We start from the raw sequence: 24,725 nt of genomic DNA on the forward strand, positions 1-24,725 counted from the left end.
GGAGAGACCCGCCTTCTCTTTCCCCCTCTGAGCCAGGCAAAGGGCCTGGAAGGAAAAGCTCAGATGCCGGGGAGAAACCGCGCAGGCTGCAAGGTTACCTTGCAGAACGAAATCCCAGTGTGGTGTTTGCTCAAAATGCCAGAACTATTCCTGGATGTCAGGTGCGGTTAATGGTTGCCATAGCAACCTCCCATGCTTAATGAATAGAAGAGAGTAAAAGATTCTGGATATAAATGTCAGGGCCTGGGCTGCATTTGCTTGGGAGCAAAGCTGTTTAGTGCTGGGCAGAGCTGACCAGTGGAGGTTGAAATGAGCAGCCCAGGGTAGCGTGGAAACAGACCGCGGAGGTTCTCTCTCCCTTTCCTCCATTTAGCAGAGTCAGAATGGCACAAAATGTCAAAAAGTATGACTTTCTGCACAGACAGTTTAAACACAGGCTCTGGTGCTGTGGGTTTGATTTTGCAACATGTTTACAAAGTTTGTAGAGGCAGAAATCTGAGTCCAGCTCTCTCAAGAGTTAAGAGACGCCGCTTTTTAAAACACTCCACTGGATTAATTTTTTTTTTTTTCTAATGAAGAAAGTGCCAAATCAGCATTTAAAAAATAAACTTTTGGACAGACAATGTCAAGAAGATAAGAAGACAAGCCACAGGCTAGAGAAAACATTTGCGAAAGACACACCTGATAAAGGGCTGTGAGCCAAAATATACAAAGAAGTCTTAAAGCTCAGCCATAAGAAAACAAACCTGATTAAAAAATAGAACAGATAACAGAGGAGATACATCCTCAAAGAATATATACAGATGTCAAGTACATGTATGAAAAGATGCTCCACATCATATGTCGTCATGCAATGCAAATTAAAACCACAGAATACCTCTTAGACCTATGGACCTGTGGACCTGTGGACCTATTAGAATGGTCCACATCCAGAACACTGACAATACCAAATGCTGGCAAGGATGTGGAGCCAGAGAAACCCATTCACTGCTGGACGTGGAGAACAGAAACTCATTCAAAACAGTGGGGCGCCTGGGTGGCTCAGTCGGTGAATCATCTGACTCTTGATTTCAGCTCAGGTCATGATCTCGAGGTTCATAAGATCAAGCCCCATGTTAGGAACTGCACTGACAGCTCAGAGCCTGCTTGGGATTCTCTCCTTCTCTCTCTGCTTCTCCCCCACTCATGCTTGCTCACTCTCACTCTCAAAATAAATAAATAAGCCTTTTAAAGGAAACGGTTTGGCAGTTCCTTCCAAACTGAATTTACTGTGACCATATGATCCAGCAATTACACGCCTTGGTATTTACCCAGATACCCCTTGGTGTTTATGTCCACACACAACCCACAAGTGTATATTTATAGCAGCTTTATTCATAAAGGCCAAAAACCTGGAAACAACCAAGACGTCATTCAGTAGGGGAATGGATAGATAAACCTGTGCTAGATCCAGGCAATGAGATTTTGACCCGTGCTAAAAAGAAATGAACTTCAAGCTACGACAAGACACGGAGGAACCTTACGTGCATATTACTCAGTGAAAGAAACCCATCTGAAAAGGCTGCATGCTGTGTGATCCCAACTCTCTGACATGCTGGGGAAAGGCAGAACTATGGAGACCGTAACAAGCACAGTGGTTGCCAAGGACTGGGGACATGGAGGGACGAACAGGTGGAGCACAGAGGATTTTCAGGGCAGTGAAACTACTCTGCATGTTGGTGGATACACATCATTGCACGTTTGTCCAACCCATAGAATGTGCGACGCCAAGAGCGAACGCTCGTGTAAACTGTAGACTTTGGGTGATAATGACGTGTCAAGGTAGGTTCGTTGATGGTCACAGGTGCACCTCTCTGGCGAGGGACACTGGTAGCGGGGGAGGCTGTGTGTGCGGAGGATACGGGAAGGATATGAGGCATCTCTGTACCTTCTGCTCAGTTCTGCTGTGAACCTAAAACTGATCTGAAAAATAAAGTCCACTCAAAATAAAAACCTTTCGAACCCCACACCTCCACACGTGATGCTGTGATTGTGGCGTTGACATGTGACATGCAGAAGTTAGAGAGCAAACGGAGGGGTCAGGTCACGAGGGATAGGTCACCGAATCTCCTTCAAATGTCAGCGCGCCTCCGTGGTCATGTGCAGGGCTGCGTTTGGGAGTGGTGCCAAAGTCCGCTGACACTGGTGAACGTGAAAGCTAAGTCCAAGGCACAGGTGTGCCAGGGACAGGGCTGTGGGGTGCCCACATGTTGGAAGACCTCAGACAACCTTGTTCCATTTACAGCCTCTTCCAGCTTCAGATCTTGTAAGGGGGAATCGCTGTCCTTAAACCCTCCACACTCCAGACCCCACCTTCCTTGTCCTCGGCCATGGCCTTTGTGCGTGTGACGATGACCTTGTGTCCACTTGGCTAGAGAGCGTGGCTCTCAGACTCTGATGTGCATTGGGATCTGAGGTGCCTGATAAGAAGCACAGGTTCTCAGAATCCAACTAGTGCCTCCAGTAAGGGGCCCGGGAGTGTGCTTTTTTTAAAACAAAGGTCCAGTGGACTCTTTCATGGACCTTTCATGGACCTTCATGGACCTTTCACAGGTACATGCAACTTTCCCAGGCACCTCTGGAGGAGAGATGCCATCACCTAAAAGCAGCAGAAATGAAGGGGCTGCAGGCCTCTCCCCAGAGCCCCTGCCCAGCCATGGCTGCCTCTGTGGTAAGGAAACGGGCTGAGTTCTCACTCCTGTGAGTGCCTGCCTAGGTAGGATTAGGAGGACTTTCAGAAGCACACAAGTGATTATGGTGACCACCCCACCCTCATAGTAATCCACCTTTAAAATAATACTGGGGTGCCTGGGTGGCTCAGTCAGTTAAGCATCCCACTCTTGATTTCAGCTCATGGTTTCATGAGTTCGAGCCCTGCGTCAGGCTCCTCACTCACTGTGCAGAGCCTACTTGGTAATCTCTCTCTCTCTCTCTCTCTCTCTTTCTCTCTCTCTCTCCCCCTCCCCTACTCACGCTGTCTCTGCCTCTCAAGAAAGTAAACTTAAAAAAATAATAATAAGCTATCAAACAAGGAAAATCAACACACTTCTGATTTTTTTCCATACTATTTTAATGCTCTTTTGTAAAAGTCAAAAATCAAATAATTTCCAGTGTCATTCTCCCTCTATGTACCCCTGTTTTGCTGTACCCCAAATACATGCCTTATTGGTGAATCTCCCTCCGGGGCCTGTGCAGTTGGGTGAGAATGCAAAGGAGAGGCAGAGGACAGGTGTGGACTGGAATCATCTCGGTCAAGGTGGGCGGAGCTTTGGGCTCCGGGACTGGCTAGGACCTGAGTTTGGGCTCGGCTGGTGTTCCTGTCGCACCTGCAGTTAGCCAAATAATTAAGGACCAGGGAAAGTATTTTACCCCAAACCCACCCAATGGGCTGATCGACAACACCAGGCTCTCCAGAAATAAAGCAAGCCAGGGGCGCTGGGTTGGTTGAGCGTCTGACTCCTGATTTCGGCTCAGGTCCTGATCCCAGGGTTGTGGGACTAAGCCCTGCATCAGCTCCACATGAACATGGAGCCTACTTAAGATTCTCTCTCTCTGTCTCTCTCTCCCTCTCTCTCTCCCCCTCTGCCCCTCCCCCTCAGTCTCTCTCTCTCTCTCTCTCTCTCTCTCTCTCTCTAAAAGGAAGGAAGGAGGGAAGGAAGGAAGCAGGCCTATCAACTAGGTGCAGAGAAGGGACCCAGAGTCCCTTGTCCTGGCTAAATTTCCCGTACTTGGTCCCAAGGCAGGATGCTCTCTCCATTGGGCATCTCTCTTCAAGTGGATGTGCGAGGACTCTGGCTGGCCTGCCTTTCCACCCCCAATCGCCAGTTACTTCTTCAAAGGGTTCACAGTGGCTTTCGATGATTCCTCTGAAGGTGCACTCCATTCCTGTTCCTCTGCGAACCCGTGGCATCCAGAGATCTTTTAAAACTATAAGGCAGACTGCGTTTCTCAGCTGCCTAAAGCTTAGTCTAGCTTCTTCATGGACCTGCTCTCCCCCTACTCACTCTGTATCACTTCTCCTGGTTCCAGAAACACACTACACATTATCCTGCCCCAGGGCCTTTGCTTATGTGATGCCTTCTTCCTAGAAAGCTCTTCCCTCAAATCTCCCCGTGGTTGGCTTCATCTTCTCACTCGTGGCACCTTCTCGGAGAGGCTTTCCCTGTCCGCCCAATCTCATGACTGTCCGTCCCCGAGTCAAAATAATAAACTCCACGTTTATTATTTTCATGGCACGTATCACTATTTAAAAGGACCTTTTCCTTTGTACAGAAACATTTGTATTTATTCTTCCTTCACTGTAGGTGTCTCCCCACTAGAGCATAACAGCCTTGAGATCCAGAACCTAGTCTATCTAGTTCGCTGATAAACCCCCAAGTGCCCAGGACAGAGCTTGATGCAAACCAGGCACCTCGACAGACATCCACTGAACGAGAGTGAATCGGGTTGTACACTTCGATCAAAGAGGATCTTTGTTTCTCCCAAACTCACTCACTCCTGTGGTCCTCTTATTAGAAGCCATGAGCCGTAATAGCTATACTGTATGTGCTCAGACAGACCAGGTTAGTTCAGGAACTCATTACCCAAATCCCCGCACATGCTCGGTTGCGGGGACAAGCAAGCAAATCCCCTTCACGGGAATATGTGCATGCATGGCCTGACCACTTATAAAACCAGGCTCAACTAAAACACCCTCCCTGCCCCATCCCACACCCCCACCCCCATTCCGTACCCCGCAATTCACCATCTTTGTCTGGCAGCCTCTCTCTGATTGCCAGCTCTTGTCAACATGGGACAATCCAATGCAATGCAAATAGAGGCAAAAACGATTGCAAAGTGAGATTGCACATCTAGCAAAATCCACAGAGCGTCACGGAATGGATGTGAGGAGTGATGTGTTATGCCAGCCGGGGGCCCCAGGAGCCGGGCGGAGGGACACCCGTTAGCAATGGAAGAAGAAAAAATCAACAAGAAGGATGATGTGCTATAGGGCACATCCAGTGATTTGAATATCAAAGGATTAAGAGAACCTCTTGAGAAGATGATGACGTACTCAAATATTTTTTGCCAAAAGGACCTACTTTATGATCCTACTGGGAAAGTCAGACTTTACGATCCAGCTGGGAGAGTGAAGGATTTCATATTGGGCTCTCGTGATTTTACCAGAAAGAAATTATGTTCTCTTCCCGCTGAAAATCAACACAGCTTGCTTTTTTGTTCATCCCAGCGCATAGTTGGAAAAGATATGACAAAACAAATGTATGCTGATAGATGATCATTTCATTTTCAAGATAAAGATGGGAGCGTCTCTTTGAACCTCATTATTTACTATGAAATAAAGGTCCCTACTTGCAAGTGGACTCACCTGGAAGGGGGTGGTTCTCAATCTCAGCTGAACAGTTAGGCTCATCTGGGGAGCTCTGAAAACTCCAGATGCCCAGGGGCGCCTGGGTGGCCCAGTCGGTTAAGTGTCCGACTTTAGCTCAGGTCATGATCTCCCAGTTGGTGAATTTGAGCCCCACATCAGGCTTGAACCCACTGACAGCTCAGAGCCTGGAGCCTGCTTCGGATTCTGTGTCTCCCTCTCTCTCTCTCTGCCCCTCCCCTGCTCATGCTCGTTCTCTCTCTCTCTCAAAAATAAGCATTAAAAAATAAAAACAAAATAGAAAACTCCACATGCCCAGATAGATTAAGTACAAAGCTCCGGGGGTAAAACAGAGCACCAATATTTTCCAGCCACCCCAGCCTCCACTCCGGAAGTTCCACCTGGAAAACCACTGTTTTAAGCTATTCTTATCCTCCGTAATAGAGCTCTATTCTATTACATTCTCACAGTCAGGCAGTAACTTTTGCTTTCTTAAGTATTCCTGGTGCATAAACAAACTTGATGTTTGTTCGTTCCTGATTCCTTAAGGCAAAGTCGTCACGATGGGGACCTAACAAAAGACCTATGTCTCTAGACCGAGAGCTCTGGTCTCCACTTAGCCTCGGTTTTGAGCTCTGAGCTGGATTTTGGGGGCCTGAAATTTGGGTGCCCCAGATGGGCTGCTGGCTGAGATGGGTGCCAATGTCCAGGCACTGGGTTGGCAGGGTTCCTGGGCTGGACCATGTTCTGGGCACTGGCACTGAGCTGAGAGGGCCACCGTCATTCTGAGCACGTGGTAACCATCCAGAGACTACTCAGAAGTGATGTCCCTTTATTAGGTTGGGGAAGGCAGGTGCCCCAGCCACCAAATTCTCTCCCAGGACCATCAGTGTGGGCTATGCACACTGCACTCAGCAGGCAGATGTGGGGGTCCTTCCTGGAAAACCATCCAGAGGTTCTGCTGATGCTGGAGGAGGGACATCCAGTGGATGGCTGCCCCTCACTCAGGGTCTCCCTTCAGGACTTCAAATTTGAGAAGGTCTGTTTGCTCTGTGTCCAGTATTTCTGGACCCGAGGCCAAAAACACTTGAGCAGAGCTGTCTTAAGATGACCCAGAAAAGCTCTATCTGGCCCTTGCCCAAACTTGGCACAGCAGGTGGTCTAGGCTTGTTCTCGCTGAAGTTTGACCCAGTAAATCTGCCACAAGAGACCCTGTCTTGCCCCTCTGGGCTTCCTTCTGTTCCTCAAACTAACGAAGCTCATTCCCACCTCAGAGCCCATGCCTCTGCCTAGAAAGCCCTCTCTGCACTCTTCACATAACTGGCTCCTTCTCTTTATGCAGGTCAGAGCCCGAACACCGCCCCCCCAACCACCACCACACTGCCCCAAATTGCTCACCGTCTGCCCCCACCCCATGCCTAGTCACGATGACATCATCCTGTTCTGTTTCCTTCAAAGCACAGGGACCTTGTTCATCTATGTAGTCTGGAGACTCTGTCCCCAGTGAGAATGTACGTTCCTAGAACCAGAATCTTCTGCCTTGGCCACTAGTGAATTCCTAGGAAGGGGGGGGGACAAAGTTTGAAGCGACCAATCGTCACAGCCCAGATGTCATACCTGCCCTATCCCAGGTTCCCACCACCTTTCTGCCACCCACCGGGAGCCACTGGAACTGTCTTTCAGACCAACCACCACTGCTGCTCTAAACACCCTCAGTTACTCTGAGTTCCCAAACGAGTTTTCCTCTCCCTCTCGATAACACGCACGCTATTGCACTCTGACTGGGACAACACACCTCCCTTCTTCCGTTGAACTTTTAGTTACCCTTCAGATCTCAGCATAGACATGATTTCACTCAACATTTGGTCAACAGAAGTCGCCCTACTGAGCTATCAGGTGACAGAATTGGCGGGGGGGGGGGGTTACGGAAATGCTTTCACTTTTAATCTTATGCCTTTTGATATATACTGTCTGAATTTTCCAACTATGAATACTTCCATTTTTTTAAGTTTATTCACTTATTTTTGAGAGAGAGCGAGCGAGCACAAGCCAGGGAGAGACAGACAGAGAAAGAGAGAGAGAATTCCAAGCAGGCTTCATGCTGTCAGCACAGAGCCTGATGTGGGGCTCAATCTCACAAACCATGAGATCATGACCTGAGCTGAAATCAAGAGTCAGACACTTAACCAACTGAGCCATCCAGGCACCCCTGAATACCTCTATTCTTTTCAGTTAATGGCGATTATCTGAGCATGGGATAATGGACTGCTTCTTGCTTTCCTTGTAATATTTCTCTGCATTGACAAATATTCTGATCAATGTTACTCTTCAAACATCGGTGCCACAATGACTTAATTATTACTTCTTTCTTATGTGGTTTAATAGCTTAGAAGAAGCCACCTGACTGAGCTCTTTCATTCATACTAATATTTTGTCCAGCAAATTGCCTCGAGCTTTCTAAGCAGACTATTCTCTCACCTGGAAAAAAAATGATAATTTCGTCCTCTTTTTTTCTATTGCCTGTTACTCTCAATTCTGCTTTATTTCTTCTTGCACTAGAACTTGTAGAACCGTGGTAAATAACAGAAGCGATGGTGGGCGTTCTTACCTCATTTTTTATTTTACTGGGAATATTTCTAGGGTCTGACCTTTAAGAAGGCTTGTTGGTTGAAAGAAAGTCCCCTTCCTCTTATGGAAGACGTGTTTTTCCATCGGCTGAGCCAGAGATGAACCATCAGCACATTCTTTTCTGCCCAGGATGAGGCTTGTTTTCACCAGAAAGCCAGTCTCTGCAACTGATTCACTTTGACACGCCAGGAAATCTACCTTGGTTCTCTCTTCCATTCCAGACCTCTTCCCGGGGTCCTGCGGTCTGTGGGTTCTCACAGCCTAGGTCTCACACCTGCCCTACCCTGCGTGCCCATTGCCTCTCCCCTGTAACCACCGGATCTGCGCCCAGATCACCTCCCACCACCGATCCTCCTCCCAGTTTACCACATTCCTGCTTTCTGCTTCCCTCTGCCCCAGGGCCTTGGCTTAAACTGTGCTGGGTGAGTGCTTGTCCCTGTGTCCTGCCTCATCCTTGCAGGGAAGATGCTTTCAACGTCTCTCTTGGCTCCACCCTCTGCGGTTCGTGGGCAAGTCCAACCCATCCTGTTTTTCTTAGATTTACTGATAGGGGGAAATACTCCTGAGAAAAATGTAAGTGAGAAGAACATCATGATCTCAATTTTATAAAACGATTTGTGTGTGAAAGCATGGAGGGGGGGAAAAAGTCTGGAAGGAAATATACAGCAATGCTAAACAGTGGTTATTTCAGGGAGCTGGCAATGTGCTCTTTGCATGAACGGCCAAGTTCACTTTTTGATGAGTCGTGATGGCAGCAGCTTCCTTTTCAGCGTGGAGTCTTCCTCAGGGAAATTCTTGATTCCCTTTCGTTTTAGATTGTTTTTTTAAATCTCAACCTGGCACCAATGTGTCTCTTCTGGTCCTAAAATACCTACCAAAACCAATGGTAGTAATAGCTATAATTTATTGAGCTCTTACTATGTGCCAAGAGCTGTGCTAAGTGGTTTACGTCATTGCCCGATTAAAAGAGTATGGGCTGAGAATACCAGCCGACGCTCTGTCTGCTGTTAGAGGCTCCGTTCATTCTCATGACAACCCCCACGACATTATTGTTGCTGTCGTCATTCTACAGAGGAAGAAACTGAGGCTGGGGGAGGTAATTCGCCACAGGTAGCTCAAGTGCCAGAGAGCCAGGTGGGGAATCTGGCCAGCTGGAAAGTTCGCACCGGTCTCCAGGGGGCGGCCGACTCCCCAGGTGCAGGGGAGTATTTTCACATGGAGATGTGGGACAGAGATCCCCATTTTTTTAACAGAAGCTGTAAATGAGGCTTTCATGTGACATATCCTGAATTTTAAATTGCAGCAACATATTGAACTTAAAAAAAAATACATCAAAATAGGCATTAAACTACCGCAGGTAAAAAATAAAACAAACCAGGCAAAAACACCAAACAGAACATTCCGTGACCCAGATTTGCCCTAGATGTTATCCCCTTCAGAAGAACCAGCTCGGATTATGTCCTCCGAGAGTCCCCGGAAGGCCCAGACTCCTCTTTTTGTGTTCTCTCACCGGACAGGGATCTTCAGACCACAGATCAGCAAGACCTTCCCCAGCCAGATAGTAAATATTTTTTGGCTTTGCTGTTTCTGCCACAACTCCGCGGCTCTGCCATCATCGCGTGGAAGCCGTAAACAAACAGGCACGGTTGTGCTTCAATACAATCTTATTTGCAGACACTGAAATTTGAATTTCATGTAGTTTTTTGCGTGTCATGAAACAATATTCTTCTGGTTGTTGTTGTTTTTTTTTTCCAGCCATCTAAATATGCAAAAACCATTCTTAGCTCATGGGCTGTGCAAGAACAGGTGGTGGGTGGCTTGAGACCCTAAATACCGGGGACTGTTTCTCCGGGAGCTTCCGGTGTTTGCTGGCTCTAAGCTCTAGTTTCCAGGTGTGAACCACCTCGGGTAAGGCCCGGTTCGCAAGCAGGTGCAGACATGCGCGGAGCTCTTTATTCCCACGTGGATCCGATGGGTCTGTCTCAGTAACGTCCACATTTCGTTCTCAGCTCCAACGTTTCTTCCTATCAAAGCCTTTGTGGTGCCTGTCAAACAACAAACAGGAGGCGGTCCTACAACCACCACCTTTGCCTTGCTCGGTGGTCCCCAGCGTAGATTATGGGGCAAAAAAACATGGTTGGTGGAAAAAATCACTCACTGGTCCGATTCATTTCCACAATTGGTGGCTGTGGATAGACCACGAAATTATCATAAAGCCACCTGGCCCAGGATGTTGCTGGCAACTCTCAATGTGTGGAAGAGAGTGCAGTTCACAACAGTGGTTAGGACTCTGGCTTTGGAGGGGCCCCTGGGGGGCTCCGTTGGTTGAGCGGCCGACTCCTGGTTTCAGCTCAGGTCACGATCTCACCATTCGTGAGTTCAAGCCCCACATCAGGCTCTGTGCCGACAGCTCAGAGCCTGGAACCTGCTTCAGATTCTGTGTCTCCCTCTCTCTGCTCCTCCCCACTCATTCTCTCTCTCTCTCTCTCTCTCTCTCTCTCTCTCTCAAAAATAAAAAAAACATTTAAAAATTTTTAAATTTGGAGTCAGGCAGACTTCCATTCAAGCATGCCACTTATGAGAATGCCATTTATGGCTGTGTGCCTTGACGAAATCATTCACTTTCCTAAGCCTTTGTGTTCTCGCCTGTAAAAGGGGATCAAAATGCCAGGTACTTCATAAGGCAGTTTTGAGAGCTAACAAGGATAAAACATGTAAAGGAATTAGGTTAGCACCCAGTACATGACATCGGCTCAGCGTGTGTGACTTCCTGTGACTTATTATTCAACTAGCTGGAATGGAATGGGGTTTACAAACTAACAGGAATATGCGAATGGAACTCTAAAATCTAAACAACAAAAAAAGGAGCGCGTGGGTGGCTCATTCGGTTAACCATGCGACTCTTGATTTCGGCTCAGGTCATGATCTCGTGGTCCTGAGATCGAGCCCCACGTCGGGCTCTGCGCTGACCGTGGAGCCTGCTTAAGATCCTCTCTCTCTCCCTCTCTCTGCTCTTCTCCCCCATTCACTCTCTCTCTTTCTCTCTCTCTCAAATAAATATTCAAAAATTTTTACACAGTCTGAACAAGAAAAAAAAATGAAGGCTTTTTCTTTCGATATCAGGGAAGAAGCTATGACTTTGTGTTTCTTCCAAGAATTTCCTTTAATCTGCAAGTCTTCTCTCCAGGACCCTCTCCTTGGTTCTGTGTCCACCCTTTGCCTGGTGAGCAGAGAATCAGAACCAAGGAGATGTTCTGCATATCGCATCACATTTGTTGGGAAATGCCTCTGGCTCGGAGCCTACTTGTAGCAGGGGTTAAGTGCATGACACTCATTATTACAAGATAATAATCGACATAATAATAATGGCTACCTTTCATAGTCTAATGGTGAAAACCACAGGCTTTGAAGCTTGGATTCCAATATCAACTCTTCTCCTCTCCAGCTGTGACACCTCAGTCTCCTCTGTGATCTGGGTTGCCTCATCATCAAATGTCAGGATTAACAGCCCCTACCTCCCAGGGAGGTGGACAAGAGTCACTGAGAGAAGGGATGTCAGGTTTCAGCTCTGTGCTTGGTCCACTGGAAGCATTGAATAAACACTAGCTGTTATGATGGCACGCCTGGAGTTTTGCAAAAATTATCTCCACTTCACATACTTTATTTAATCCTTATAGTAACTGTGCTGCAGTATAAGGCCAGATCTATGTGATCCAAAACCTTGTCTACTCTCCGTGACATCACACTGCCCCTCCCCTCCACGCCACCTTCTCAGGCTGGGATGAGAACAATGATGCATAATGTCCTGCTGGGTTAAGGTGAGGAGTTCAGAAATTGCTGTCATTTATAAGAACTGGCACAGCCATTAGCTGCCCCAGAGATTGGTTAATTGCCTAGTTAACAAACACCCACAATGACTATCAAATACCCAAAATGATTTAAGTCAAACTGATATTAGGGGCACCTGGGTGGCACCGTTAAGTGTTCAACTCTTGATTTCTGCTCAGGTCATGATCTCAGGGGTTCGTGAGGTCGGGCTCTGCACTGACAGCACAGAGCCTGCTTGGGATTCTCTGTCTCTGTCTCTGTCTCTCTCTCTCTCTCTCTCTCTGTTGCTCCTCCCCCACTCTCTTTCTGTCTCAAATAAACATTTTTTATAAACTGATCTTGAAGAGAAAAAAGGAAGCAAATGCTGACAGTTTCTGCAAGAAACCTGTACATTCTGTGTCTCCTGAAGGCGTGGGCCACACGGCCAAGCACAGCAGACTATGACCCAGGGTAGGAGAAGGAGTGAGGGGATAGTCCCATGTCAGATATGAGCAGGATCAGGGGCAGTGTGCTATTCCTGAAGCTACGCCCAGGATAGACACCTGGGAGTCAGCAGATCATGATTGGAATGCTGGCTCCCCTATTTACCATGTGAGCTCAAGCAAAATTCTTAGGCCCGTTTCCTCATCGATAAAACGGAAAATTAATACACACAAACTCCATTTCCTTCTTTTTTTCCTCACCAGTTGTGTGGGGGGGGGGGGTAGATAAAGCAGTCCTCATAATGAATGATTATGTTTCATAGCTATTTGCCCTTCCCAATAGATCTCAACATCATGCAAAAAATCTAGGAGGCAAAAAAGTTAAGTCTTCTGCTTTTTTTTTTCCTCCTCTACTTGTCTCTCTTTTGTGTCCCAGACAGATGCTGACGGGCCAACAATATGCACAGCCAGCAACAACCATGGAAGGATCTTCACCGTAGGGGTGAGGACCCAGGCTCACCCCAGGGGCTCTGGCTCCTCCCCCAGCTCAGGCCCACATTTGTTTCCACAGGGGCTTTCCGAGGAGTGTGCAAGAAAATCGATCACTTCCCTGAAGACGCAGACTATGAACAAGACACAGCAGAGTACCTCCTGCGTAAGTTTCCACTTCTGGGGTCTCCCCCAGGGTGGGGGAACAGGGAGGGGAGGGTGGCCCTGCAGTCACCCGGCTGCCCCTGAGGCTCCTCAATGCTCACCCCTGGAAACGGATACTCCAAAGGAGCTTCTGGGACCTTTGCTACTAGACAGAGACATTCAAGCGATTCTGATATCTAAGTCTCTTTAATGTCAATAAACCAGAAATAGAAAGGGGAAAAGTAGGTGAGTCAAAACTGAAAGGTTCTTTTTAGTCTGCTTAAGAGAAAATCTAAGGAATTTTCTTCAACTAGAGCACAAGTTTTTGCCTTCCTGAGAGAGTTGAGTTGAGGTATTAATGGGCACGGTCCTAAGGGGCAAGCCCTGGGAGAATAGATGTAAATCCAAGTTCACCTCTCTGCAGTTTCCATCCTATTGGGGCAGGGCCAGCATGTGGGCTGCGGTTGTCCCGAGATCAGTAACCTGGATCTGACGTGGGACTGTCACAGAGGCATCACATGAGGGGCAGAAGAGATGATGGCTTGGTGCGAGGTTTCTGGGTTCTGCTTGGTCTGGGCTTTTACCCTTGTCTGACTCCCTACTGGCTGGATTAAACCTGGGTCAAATTGCTTAACCTTTCCATCTCTCAGCCGTCTTTATCTCGTCGGATATGGAGATGATAATGTCATCTACGTGACAGGCTCAAGAAATTTAACTGAGCTCACACACGTTACCCTCAGCCCAGGGCTCAACTTGGAATGATGAAGCAATGTGGGCTCTCTCTTTTCTGTCGCACGAGACAAGCATAGCAAAGTCCAGCTGCAAATAGGGGCCTGACATTGATCTAGGCACAGAGAGAACTTGGGGCTTAACATAATCTGAATGTAACTTCTTCAACAAAATGTGTGTCAAGTTCAGACAAAAGGGAATTTCAAAGGCATTGACTAAATTTACTGTTAGGGAATGTTAAAAGTAAGGGGTGTTTTTTTTTTTTTTATGGCTATTACAAATAAAAACTTCAAGAGGGGCACCTAGACGGGTCAGTCGGTTAAGTGTCCTACTTGGGATCAGGGCCTGATCTCGAGGTTCAGGAGTTCGACCCCTGAGCAGGGCTCTCCACTGTCCACACAGAGCCTGCTTCAGATTTTCTGTCTCCCTCTCTGTCTCTCTCTTTCTCTCCCCTGTTTTCTCTCTCTCTCTCTCTCTCTCGCAAAAATAAACTTTAAAAATAAAATAAAATAATAAAAACTTCAATAAATTGTCCTATTCAGAGTATGTTTGTAACTCATAGCTCAAGAAGAATGGTGTTTCAATTTCAACCATTTTTAGCCCTACTCACACCTGTTAGTCTGCAGACGGACTGTAAGTCTCTATATGAGCCTTGAACCACATTACAATGTAAGGGGTAGTAGAGTCGATTAAGAAATAGTTGTTTTTAAGATGATTTTTAAAATGTAAACATACCATTTCTCTGTTTGCGGTCCTTATGCATCTAGTAGGATTTATCCAAATGCCTATGGGAATTTGTACCAGCAGCAGAAAAATTTGGTACGGGGACTACAGGCTACATGTAGAGATGTTGCTTTGTACATGGACCTCCTCAGAAGAATGACCTTAGTGTCATCTCCAGGGGGATTTTACTGAGTACGCATGGTTTTTCTTTGTTGTTCTTTCCTGCTTTAATGCAACATGGTGATGTTTGCCCTGCTGGAGGTGAAACACAGCTATAACTTCTATTTCACAACTTGCAAAAGTGATTTAAGTTCTTCCCAGAGGTGGATTGCTTTTCCAACAGAGTATTTTGCTCCCCCTAAGAAGGTGAGGGTCCTTGCCCCCATCCCACGGTCTACCCACACTTCACTGGCCACAGAATCAGGCTGAGGTTAAGGAGAGGCCTTTACGAGTACACGAATGTCCCACTGGGAATTTTGGAATCCCCGACCCCACCACACGGAGCTAGGGGCACGCTCCTGCAGGGGTCTCCAACCTCAACTTACCCCTAGATAGTTTGGGGAGGAAGAACAGTAGAGGAAAGAAGTAAGTAGGGGAGGAAGACAGTAAAACGTTTTTGTCTGAAGCTCCCTCGTGTCCATAGGGCTAAAATGAAAGTAGAGTAAATCACAGAGGCGACGTCCTGAGGCAGACACCTGCAACCCTGTGTCTCGTTTGTGGGTAAAGAGTGAGTCGGGCCACCAGCTGGTTGCCACGTCGTTACGGCAGCCACCTTGCAAAGTTGCACCTTTATAAGCAACACAATTCAAGAGCGTCAAACATTCAGATTGTCTCCTTTGTGCATGATCATAATTTAATCATGCTTTGAATTTTTTTTTTAATTTAAAGGCTCTTTCAATCAATTAAACTCATCACATTGAATATTTGCGCAATTCCTGCCAATACACAATGCGAACGAATGCTTTAAAGGTTTGTTCGCAAGTTTCCCTTGAAGCCATTGGAGGCAGATCAACCCCTGATATTTGTGGGGTCCCAGGCTGAGGGTCCAAATGGAAGCCCATAAGTCATACGTGTCAATATTGGGAAGTTATAAATGAGCTGTGCCTGCAGCCAGGCTCATGTGTCCACCCGGGACTCCAGAGCCCCCCTCCCCAGGGTACCCCTCGACTGGGGGCTAAAGGAAGCAGGGAATCCAGCCTCTCCCAAAACCTCACCATGGAAGCAGAGTGTTGGGAGAGACGCTGTTATGGGGCCCCGGGTCTGCCCAGACTCCAGTGCTGGGTATTTGGGTGGCTGTCCTTAAGCAAAAGCAAACACTCTTTCATTTTCTTCTCATTAAGAGAACCTCACCCTTGTGTGCCCTCACACCCTCACCCCACTTCTACTCCAATGCCCTTCCCAGGCAACCCCCTTGGCTAAATAAGCTACCAGACTTTCAGAAAACTTCTGTGACATGACATTAAGTTGTAGAAAGAGTTTGACAGTTGGCACATAAGCACCTCCGTGCAGTAGCAAAGAGAAACAGCAGGGGTAGGGTCACCATGAATGGGGGGCTTGAAAGCCTTGAACCTTCAGCTTTGAACTTCCCAAGGCCAAAAATGAACTGACACCCTTCCTGCCGTGACCCCCCCCCCCCCCACTGCTGCACCTGCACATGCTCTAGGCATTTTGGGCACCACCCTGAGCTCAGCAGCATGGCACCAGATATGGGCACGGTTTTCAGCTCCTGTGTCTCCCACCACGCACTGCCAGTTCTGGTGGCTTCACCTTAGGATCATATCCTGGGGCGCCTGGGTGGCTTGGTTGGTTAGCACCTGACTCTTGGTTTTGGCTCAGGTCATGATCTCGGGGTTTGTAAGTTCAAGCTCCACGTCTGGCTTCACGCGGACAGCTTGGAGCCTGCTTGGGATTCTTTCTCTCTCCTTCTCTGCCCCTCCCCTGCTCTAAATCAATCAATCAGTCGATTGATCAAAAGAAATATACCCTAAATCCTACAACTTCTCACCATCCCCGGCCCTTCCAAGAGCCTCATGGTGTTCAATTCTCTCCAGTCGCCATCTTGAAATGCTTAATGTTGGAACAAGAGACCTTGCATTTTCATTTTGCGCTGGGGCCTGCAAATGACATAGCCATGTCTGACTGTCAACTCAACTGGCTTGTAAGCCCCATGAGACCTGGGACCCTAACTCTTTTGTACACCGTGAACATGGAATTTATTCACCTGGTATATTCTGGTCTGAACAGACCAGGAAATACTCTTATACTGGCTGGGTAAATATTGGAACCCCTACCATAGGACCCCTCCCCAAGGCCTAAGGGGCCTCCCTTAGGGCCTCTCCATGATCCAGCAACTAAAGATTTAACACAGGGGCCTCCAGGAGCTGCTCCAGCCCCTCAGCCAGCCCCTACTTTGAAGGGCAGCTCCTGTGCCCTGGGGGTAGCCGCACATGTCCACCGGTGGTACCTGAGGGCCCAACACAGCGCCTGGCATCCAGTAGGTACACAGTAACATTGTTGCATGGATAAGTAAACTCCTTTGTTCATTCAGTGACTAAGTGGGTATCAAGAGAATAGTGCCAGACCAAGGAATAGGCAAAGATAGGTGTGCAGTGGGAAAAGGCTCTGCATTTTGGCCAATAGCATGTGAGCCGACGGGAGAGACTCTGGGTGCAGGGCTGGCTACAGAATTGGCAGGGTCCAGGGTGAAGGAAGATCCCAGCTCCTCCTTCAAAACACAGGCAAAAAAGCTTTCTCTTCTTTTCTGTTCTCTCTCTCTCTTGATCTGTCACAGTGTCTTTTATTTGCCTACCTAATGTCACACTACCCCGAGGGGCATGGAGACACTCTGAGGGGTGAATGCATAGCTTTGCAGGTGCCTGGGGCTCGCACCGAACCCTGACCCTTCCTCCGTCCATGCCCAGCCCCCACCAGGAACGAAGGGTGCCAGTGATCACTGGTTGGGGCAGGAGAATGGGCAGCTAAGGTCCCATCCCAAGGAGAAGGGGGTGTGGGAGACAGAGACGATGACACAAGTCAAGGCTCCAAGTCCCCTAGTGCAATGTCTGTGGGCCTATCAGGCTTCACTTCTAAAACGCAATTCAAAGACAGACTGATTAAGAATTTCAGGACGGCGACTGGAGAGCGTTAGCACCGAGCACAGAGCCCTGAGCGGCCGTACTGGTCTCACGCCCATATTAGATGCAGGCTCTGTCCTCCTCCGCAGGTGCTGTTTTCCCCGGGGGCGCCTGTGCCTGGGATGCGTGGATCCCGGGGCTGGCGGGGACGCAGGTGGAACCCTCTCCCCTTCTCTCCGCAGGAGCTGTGAGGGCCTCCAGTGTCTTCCCCATCCTCAGCGTCACGCTGCTCTTCTTTGGCGGGCTCTGCGTGGCGGCCAGCGAATTCCACCGAAGCAGACACAATGTCATCCTCAGCGCTGGCATCTTTTTCGTCTCTGCAGGTGAGCTTCCGGCCCTGGCCCCGAGGTCCTCACAGGCACCAACCCCCAGCCAGGCCCACAAGGACAGAGCAGTGCTATTCAGGGTTCCGTCCAGGGCAAGAGCGAGAAAATACTCTGCTCGTGTGAAGAATGAAAAGCCAGGGGCTCCTGGGTGGCTCAGTCAGTTGAGCCTCCGAGTTTGACTTCTGCTCAGGTCATGATCCCAGGGTCGTGGGATGGAGCCCCGCACCAGGCTCTGCTCTGGGCGTGGAACCTGCTTGGGATTCTCTCTCTCCCTCCCTCTGCCCCTCTCCTCTGCTCTCCCCCTCTCTCTCTCTCTCTCTCTCTCTCTCTCTCTCTCTGAAACAAAATTAAAAAAAAAAAAAAAAAAGAATGAAGAGCCACAGACTTCACTTAGAACCAAAGATGCTGATACGCGAGGGTGGCATCATGGGAAGGCAGGAGACTAGGGTGGCAGGATTAGCTCAGAGGGGACAGGGGCTGACTAGTGAGACAGAATATGTATGGTGACCCCTGAACGACATGGGTTTGAACTGCGCGGGTCCACTGAGGAATGGATTTTCAGTAAATGCATACAGTAGTGGAAATGTATTTTTGTCTTCCCTATGATTTTTTTAATGGCATTTTCTTTTCCCTAGCTTACTTCATTGTAAGAATACAGTATAGAATACATAGAACAAACAAAATACGAGTTTGTTGACCGTGTTCTCAGTAAGGCTTCCCGTCAACAGTAGGCAATTAGTAGTTAAGTTTTGGGAAAACCAAAAGTTAAACACAGATTTTTGACTGTGCGGGAGGTCAGCACCCCTAACTCCCCTGTTGTTCAAGTGTCATGCTTGCGCGTAGGGTGGGGGGCAGGTGTGGTGCGTGTAATGTGTGACCTGAAGGACTGGTTCAGTGTGCTTTGACGGGGTCCGCCTTTCTGTTCACTTGGTCACGTCTGGCCCTTTGAGACGTGTCACGGCTTTCCAAGGGCTCAAATCCTCATATTGTTCAAAGCGTCTCCAGGAACCAGGTAAAAAGCCAGCAGCCCCGGATGCCCTCTGGGAAGAGCTCATAACCAATACCTGGCCTGTCCAGAAGGTGGCGAGAAGGATGAGTCAGTTCGGGAAGGGGCCCTATGCTCTGCCTTCTGTCTCCTCCCCCCATTTCCATCCCTCCTCCACCCGCCTCATTTCCTCTCTTACCCCTGCGTTTCCATCCCCCCTTCCATCTCTTCCCACCCCACCCCTCATCCAGTGCCCTCAGGACGAATACTTTAGAGAAGCATAGAACAAGGTGGATGGGGGAAGGGGACTCAACTCCGGTGGTGGCCTTCCGACTTGGCCCAGTGATGGCAGACTATTTAGCAGGGTGGGAACAGTAGAAGAAGAAATGGTGTGTAAAGGGGGGCTTTCCTTCTAGATGTTAATTCTGGCTCTACCTGGGTGAGCCTCGGGAACCTCCCCGACTCCCCATACCCTGGTTTCTTCGACTGTAAAATGGGAAATAATAATAGTATCCACGTCTCAGTGTTGTTGGAAAGAGGCTGACCATAAAAAGCACAATATTATTTTATTTTCTTTTTTAAGTTTATTTTTTTTTAGCCATCACTACACATAACGTGGGGCTCGAACTCACAGCCCCGAGATCGAGAGTCACATGCTCTTCCGACTGAGCCAGCCAGGTGCCCCCCAATATTATTTTCTAGTATTGGAAAAGCAGCAACAACATGGCTCCAAAGTCTAAAACCCAGCGCCCTGCCCCCCTCCTAGACCTTGCCCCTATTCTTCCCCCACTGTTTGCCCTGGGAAACAGGAAAACGGGGAAGTTGAACCACACCAAATCCAGCAACAGACCAGAGAGAAAGCCGCCATCTTGCCATGGGGATGTGGTCAGCTGACCACGCTCTGTGTGGACTGAGGGTAGCAACTGGCAAACTCAGGAATTTGTGTGGCTTTGAGGCACGTTCTAGTCATCCGCGGCCTGTCCAGACCCGCTGGGCTCTGACTGACCCGGTGGATAATGCATTGTGCTGACATTCGGGTTTCCCATGTGGGAGAAGGATCATTATTTTGTCCCCCAAGGGGATTGTCAGGGAAGAGTGTGTCACCAGCAACTTCTTTCTCACAAAGGGTATTGTGAAAGATGGCAGGTGGATCGGACACATGGGGACTGGGAAACATGAGGGGCAGCGGTGAAAGCCCTGAGGAGAAGCCAGAAGCTTGGGGTCTATTCCTAGACACCCCCATCTCCCAAAGGAATGCTGAAATGCCTCCATTTTCCCGCCTATAAAATGAAAGTGTCAGAGGATTCGGCACTCTCTAAGGCTCTTTTTTGCTCAGCTCTTCTTAGGATCTGAGGTTTCAGGCAAGCAGTCAACAACCTTTTGTTGAGCACCTACTACGGGACAGGCACTGTGCATAATACGGAGGAGCATGGGCTCTGAAGCCAGGCTGCAGGGTGCAAATCTTGGCTCTACTACTTCCCAGCTGTGTAACCTTGGGCAAGTCCCTTCACCTCTCTGTGACGTAGTTTCCTTATCTGAAAAGTGGGGGTAACGATGGCCCTACTTCTTGAGGCTGTTAAGAGGCTGAAATGAGTTGGTATTTGTAAGATGCCTAGGATAGCACCTAGTACACAGTAATCACTTACTACATAGGAGCTGCTGGTATATACATTGCACCTGTTAATTCTCGGGCAACTCAATGTGCCTAGTCGTTCAGGAAACACTCTTGGCTATGGCCAGGCTCTGGGCTAGGAGATGGGGCCAAAGCCATGAACAAAGCCAGCCTAGGTCTGCCCTCAAGATGTTGACAGTCTAGTGGTTGGGAGAAAGTGCCCACCTACATCTTGTTCTTCCTAAAATTTGTTACTGAAATCTAAGTGCGCTGTGGCCAAAACACAGTCCTGGGTTCAAATCCCACCTCTACTATTTCCTAGCACTGTCAGCGTGGAAAGTTACATATCTTCTCTGTGCCTCAGTTTCCTCTTCTGTAAAAGAGGGTTAGAGGCACCTGGCTGGCTTAGCTGGAAGAGTGTGCAACTCTTGATCTCAGGGTCGTGAGCTCTAACCCCACGTTGGATGTAGAGATTACCAAAAAATAAAGAAATAAACTTTAAGAGAGGATTAATTTTTTTTTAATTTTTTAAGTTTATTTATTTATTTTGAGAGAGAGAGAGAGAGCACGCGTGCACACAAGTCGGGGAGGGGCACAGAGAAGGAGAGACAGAATCCCAAGCAGGCTCTGTGCCATCAGCTCAGAGCCTGATGTGGGGCTCAAACTCACAAACTGTGAGATCGTGACCCAAGCTGAGACCAAGAGTCAGATGCTTAACCAACTGTGCCACCCAGACTCCCCAAGGGAGGAGCAGGTCGGTTGTAATAACTGAGATGGTGCATGTTAAGACTTTGTACAGTGCCTGGCACATGGTAAGAGCCCTATAAGTTGATGGCAAGTCGCTTGGCTTCCTGCCTCCTTTAACCTGGTCTGACATCCAGGTCTTTCTTTGAACTTCTCCCCCTCCCCCTCCCCCAAAAAAGGCTTCCTTGAGGGGCTTCCCAAACTTTGCCACCAGAATTTCCCTGCTAGCAGAGGAGAAAGAAAACATGGCCCTGGGGACTCGGGGGGCATCACTAGAAGCACCTTGAGTGAGCTGAAATGTCTTAGAAGTCTGTCTCCCATTTACACTTAAAAATTCATGTGAATTCTGCTCTCTCCTCCTTATTATATCCATGTTCATTTTAATATAAAAGAATGTGTCTTCCCCACTAATCTTCAAGCCGAATTGACACTCCAGAAAGAGAAGGAGTTTTTCATCCTGTGGTTTCCTGCAGCCTGACACGGGCTGTCTGTGTCAACGCCCATGTTTAGAAATAGCTCAGTGATTAGAACTCGCTGCCTACCTGCTGGATGCCTGCGTAGGATCATGCCTGCAAGAGGAGACGGGGCAGAAGCAGACCCCCCAGCCCGCCTTCCTGAAGCAAGTCCTAGATGGAGAATGAATGGCCAGAGATCATAATCCAATATTAACTCCCCTCAATGCACGTGCACCAGCAGGTCAGAACAGCACTGGAGCAGAGTCTCGTGGCCCCTGCCGTGCCCAGCTCTAACCCTTTAGTTGATGGACCACTGGGGAGACCTTGGGGATCCACAAGAAGAGTACGGAGCAGTCAAGGCCCAGAAAGGGAGCACAGGAGGCCGCTGGATCTGGTCATTCACCAGCTGTGCTAGGAACTGTAACGAGGGCCTCCATTTAGCCCCGCCCTAAAATTGGAGGCAAGGAGATGCCAGCCGATATACCAACTCCCCCGAGTCAATGTTGGTATCACACCCCGGAAGAGACAAAAAGAGAGACTCAACCTTTGGAACAATAATGTGAGGAAGGTGGTCAGAGATCATCACAGCCCCTGGGTCCTCAGGTTCTGTTGTTTCTTCTTACCACTCCCCAGAGAATCAGCTCATCTCTAAGTGACTATTTCCAGGGCTACTCCGATGGCACTTAGGGACACTAAGTCTGCAGGCCATGCCTACTGGGGACATCGGCTTTGCGCTCCCCAATTCCTGACGCTCAACCGACAGCTAACTGAAAGCATTACCTTCTCCGGTGCAGATAAAAAAGACTTAGTAAGCTACTGTCCCTTCCCCTTGGACTCGTTGGGTCCCCCAACTGCAGGTGTAGACCCATCTATGTCCACCGGACAGCTGCATTTAGACTCTCGATAAACACGTCCGCCTCAGTGCATTCCAATCTTTCCTCTTCTCTAAACCTGTTCTCTTTGCTGCCTCTCATTTTAGCTCAGGGTGTCACCTCATCATCCAAGCTAACACCCTAGCAGGTCACTCTTGATTTCTTCTGTCACATTATGTAGTCAGTAGCCTTTCAGCTCCTGGCTCAACCCCATTCAATGTCACCTTGTTTTCAAACCCCAGGGGCGCACCTGTCCTGCCTCCCTTTGCTCCCGAACCATTTTACATGCGTCTCTGATAGAGCCCTCACTGTATTTTGCTCTAATTGCATTTACATGTCAGTCTCTCCTACCCACGGTGAGGCATTCAGAGGCGGGTACCTGTACCTCCTTCATTCTGCCATCCTCATGACTTAGCGCCAGAGATCAGGTTTTGATGGAATGAATGGCTCGTAAGGGAGAATGCATGCATTCCGGAGCTCGCCGGCGCTCGCTACAGGAATAGGGCGCATCCCATAGCTGAACGCAGGCCACCGGGGACCGAGCAGCAGAATTCCTCACTTCCCAAGAGACGGACCTCGTGAGACATACCCCGTGGTGGGATTTCCCAGCCATAAATCCATTCACCCGTCTCCCTGTTACCTCCACACTTTCTATAAATATTTCAAGGCTCAAAGTTACCGCAGAGGTGTGTGAAAGATGTGTTTCTCTTTTCGCTTCTTTTAGGGTTAAGCAACATCATCGGCATCATAGTTTATATATCAGCCAATGCCGGAGACCCCGGGCAGCGTGACTCCAAAAAAAGCTACTCCTATGGCTGGTCCTTTTATTTCGGGGCCTTCTCTTTCATCATCGCAGAAATCGTGGGAGTTGTCGCTGTGCACATCTATATAGAAAAACATCAGCAGTTACGTGCCAAATCCCACTCGGAGCTCCTGAAGAAATCCACCTTTGCGCGCCTTCCGCCCTACAGGTATCGATTCCGGAGGCGCTCAAGTTCGCGCTCCACGGAGCCCAGATCCCGAGACCTGTCCCCCATCAGCAAAGGCTTCCACACCATCCCTTCCACTGACATCTCCATGTTCACCCTCTCCCGGGACCCCTCAAAGATCACCATGGGGACCCTCCTCAACTCCGACCGGGACCACGCTTTTCTACAGTTCCACAATTCCACGCCCAAAGAGTTCAAGGAGTCGCTGCATAATAATCCGGCCAACAGGCGCACTACGCCCGTCTGAACTGACCTCTGCCCTCTGGCCTCCGCCCCAGCACAGCCGCGGGGGCAGCGAACAGAGGTGGCCGGGAGGTTGCATGGCATGGTCCTCGTGATGGTATTACTTTTTACAAAGAATGAAACCAAATGGACTCAGCCCTCTCCCAAACTTGGCCCCGGGCCCTCCGGGTCCTACCCCCCTCCCCCAAGTCCCATCCCTCCCCCTCCAGGCCCCCCCCCCCCCACTTTTCAAGCCAACCCCATGATGTCATTTCTCTCTCTGTGTATCTGTGCCAGATGTTTTCCTCTCTTCCTTCTTTACTGGAAGGACCTCCACATTCTTCCCTCCTTGGAAGAGGACTTTACTCAAAGTCACGGGTGGTGGCTTGGGGGGGAGGGGGACCCCCGATTCCCCAGGCACGTGCAGTTGTTCCCATTGCCCACTCACATGAATCCTCAGGACCCCAACCGCCCAGGTGGCCCCGAGGGAGGCATTCACCTTTACGTGTTAGAAAAACATGACCAGAAATCAAAGATGTCAGAGCCCTGAAGCAGCTAATGTAATAAGCACTCATGTTATTAAAGGTTTTGCCTTGTTGTAACCAACCAAGCTGGGCGTGTTCTCTTTCTTCCGGCTACTTCTTGCACAAACTCCCTGCCTGCCGTGGGACTGGCTCGCCTCTGTGTGAGAAGCTGAATTCTGCTCGTCACACGCTAACCACCAGGAAGGCTCCCCACCACCCTGTCACCCCTTGAGGCCAGCAAGGTGCTCCCCCGACCAGTGTCAGAGTCGGCGAGTCCCTCCCCTGAATCCCTGGAGGCTAGCTGGGGGCAAGCAAGCTGGCTCTGGTACCCAGGAGCTCTAGGCCCGGGGCGAGTGCACCTGACCTTGAAGCCTCAGTCTCCTCATCTGTACAATGGAACATGGTAGAGTGTTCTCCACAGAGTTGTGAGGCTGAAACAAAATGTCATGTGTAAATAATCAATACATAGGTTTCTAATTTTTGGATGTATTCCAA

At 48.9% G+C, this 24,725-nt stretch overlaps 1 protein-coding gene across 2 annotated transcripts in view; it reads left to right on the plus strand.

Annotated features, from left to right (window-relative positions):
* The window catches only part of CACNG3 (calcium voltage-gated channel auxiliary subunit gamma 3), an 86,714-nt gene extending 62,402 nt beyond the window's left edge, over positions 1-24,312 (plus strand). For both annotated transcript variants that reach the window (XM_053213272.1, XM_015067120.3), the window contains exons 2-4: positions 12,854-12,937; positions 17,684-17,824; positions 23,220-24,312. In XM_053213272.1, the coding sequence (XP_053069247.1) occupies positions 12,854-12,937; positions 17,684-17,824; positions 23,220-23,731 (737 nt within the window). In that variant the 3' untranslated portion in view covers positions 23,732-24,312. The remainder of the gene's footprint in view (positions 1-12,853; positions 12,938-17,683; positions 17,825-23,219) is intronic.
* Positions 24,313-24,725: the final 413 nt, after the last annotated feature.

This window comes from Acinonyx jubatus, chromosome E3 (assembly GCF_027475565.1).
Source record: "Acinonyx jubatus isolate Ajub_Pintada_27869175 chromosome E3, VMU_Ajub_asm_v1.0, whole genome shotgun sequence".
In the NCBI taxonomy this organism is placed as follows: Eukaryota; Metazoa; Chordata; class Mammalia; order Carnivora; family Felidae; genus Acinonyx; species Acinonyx jubatus.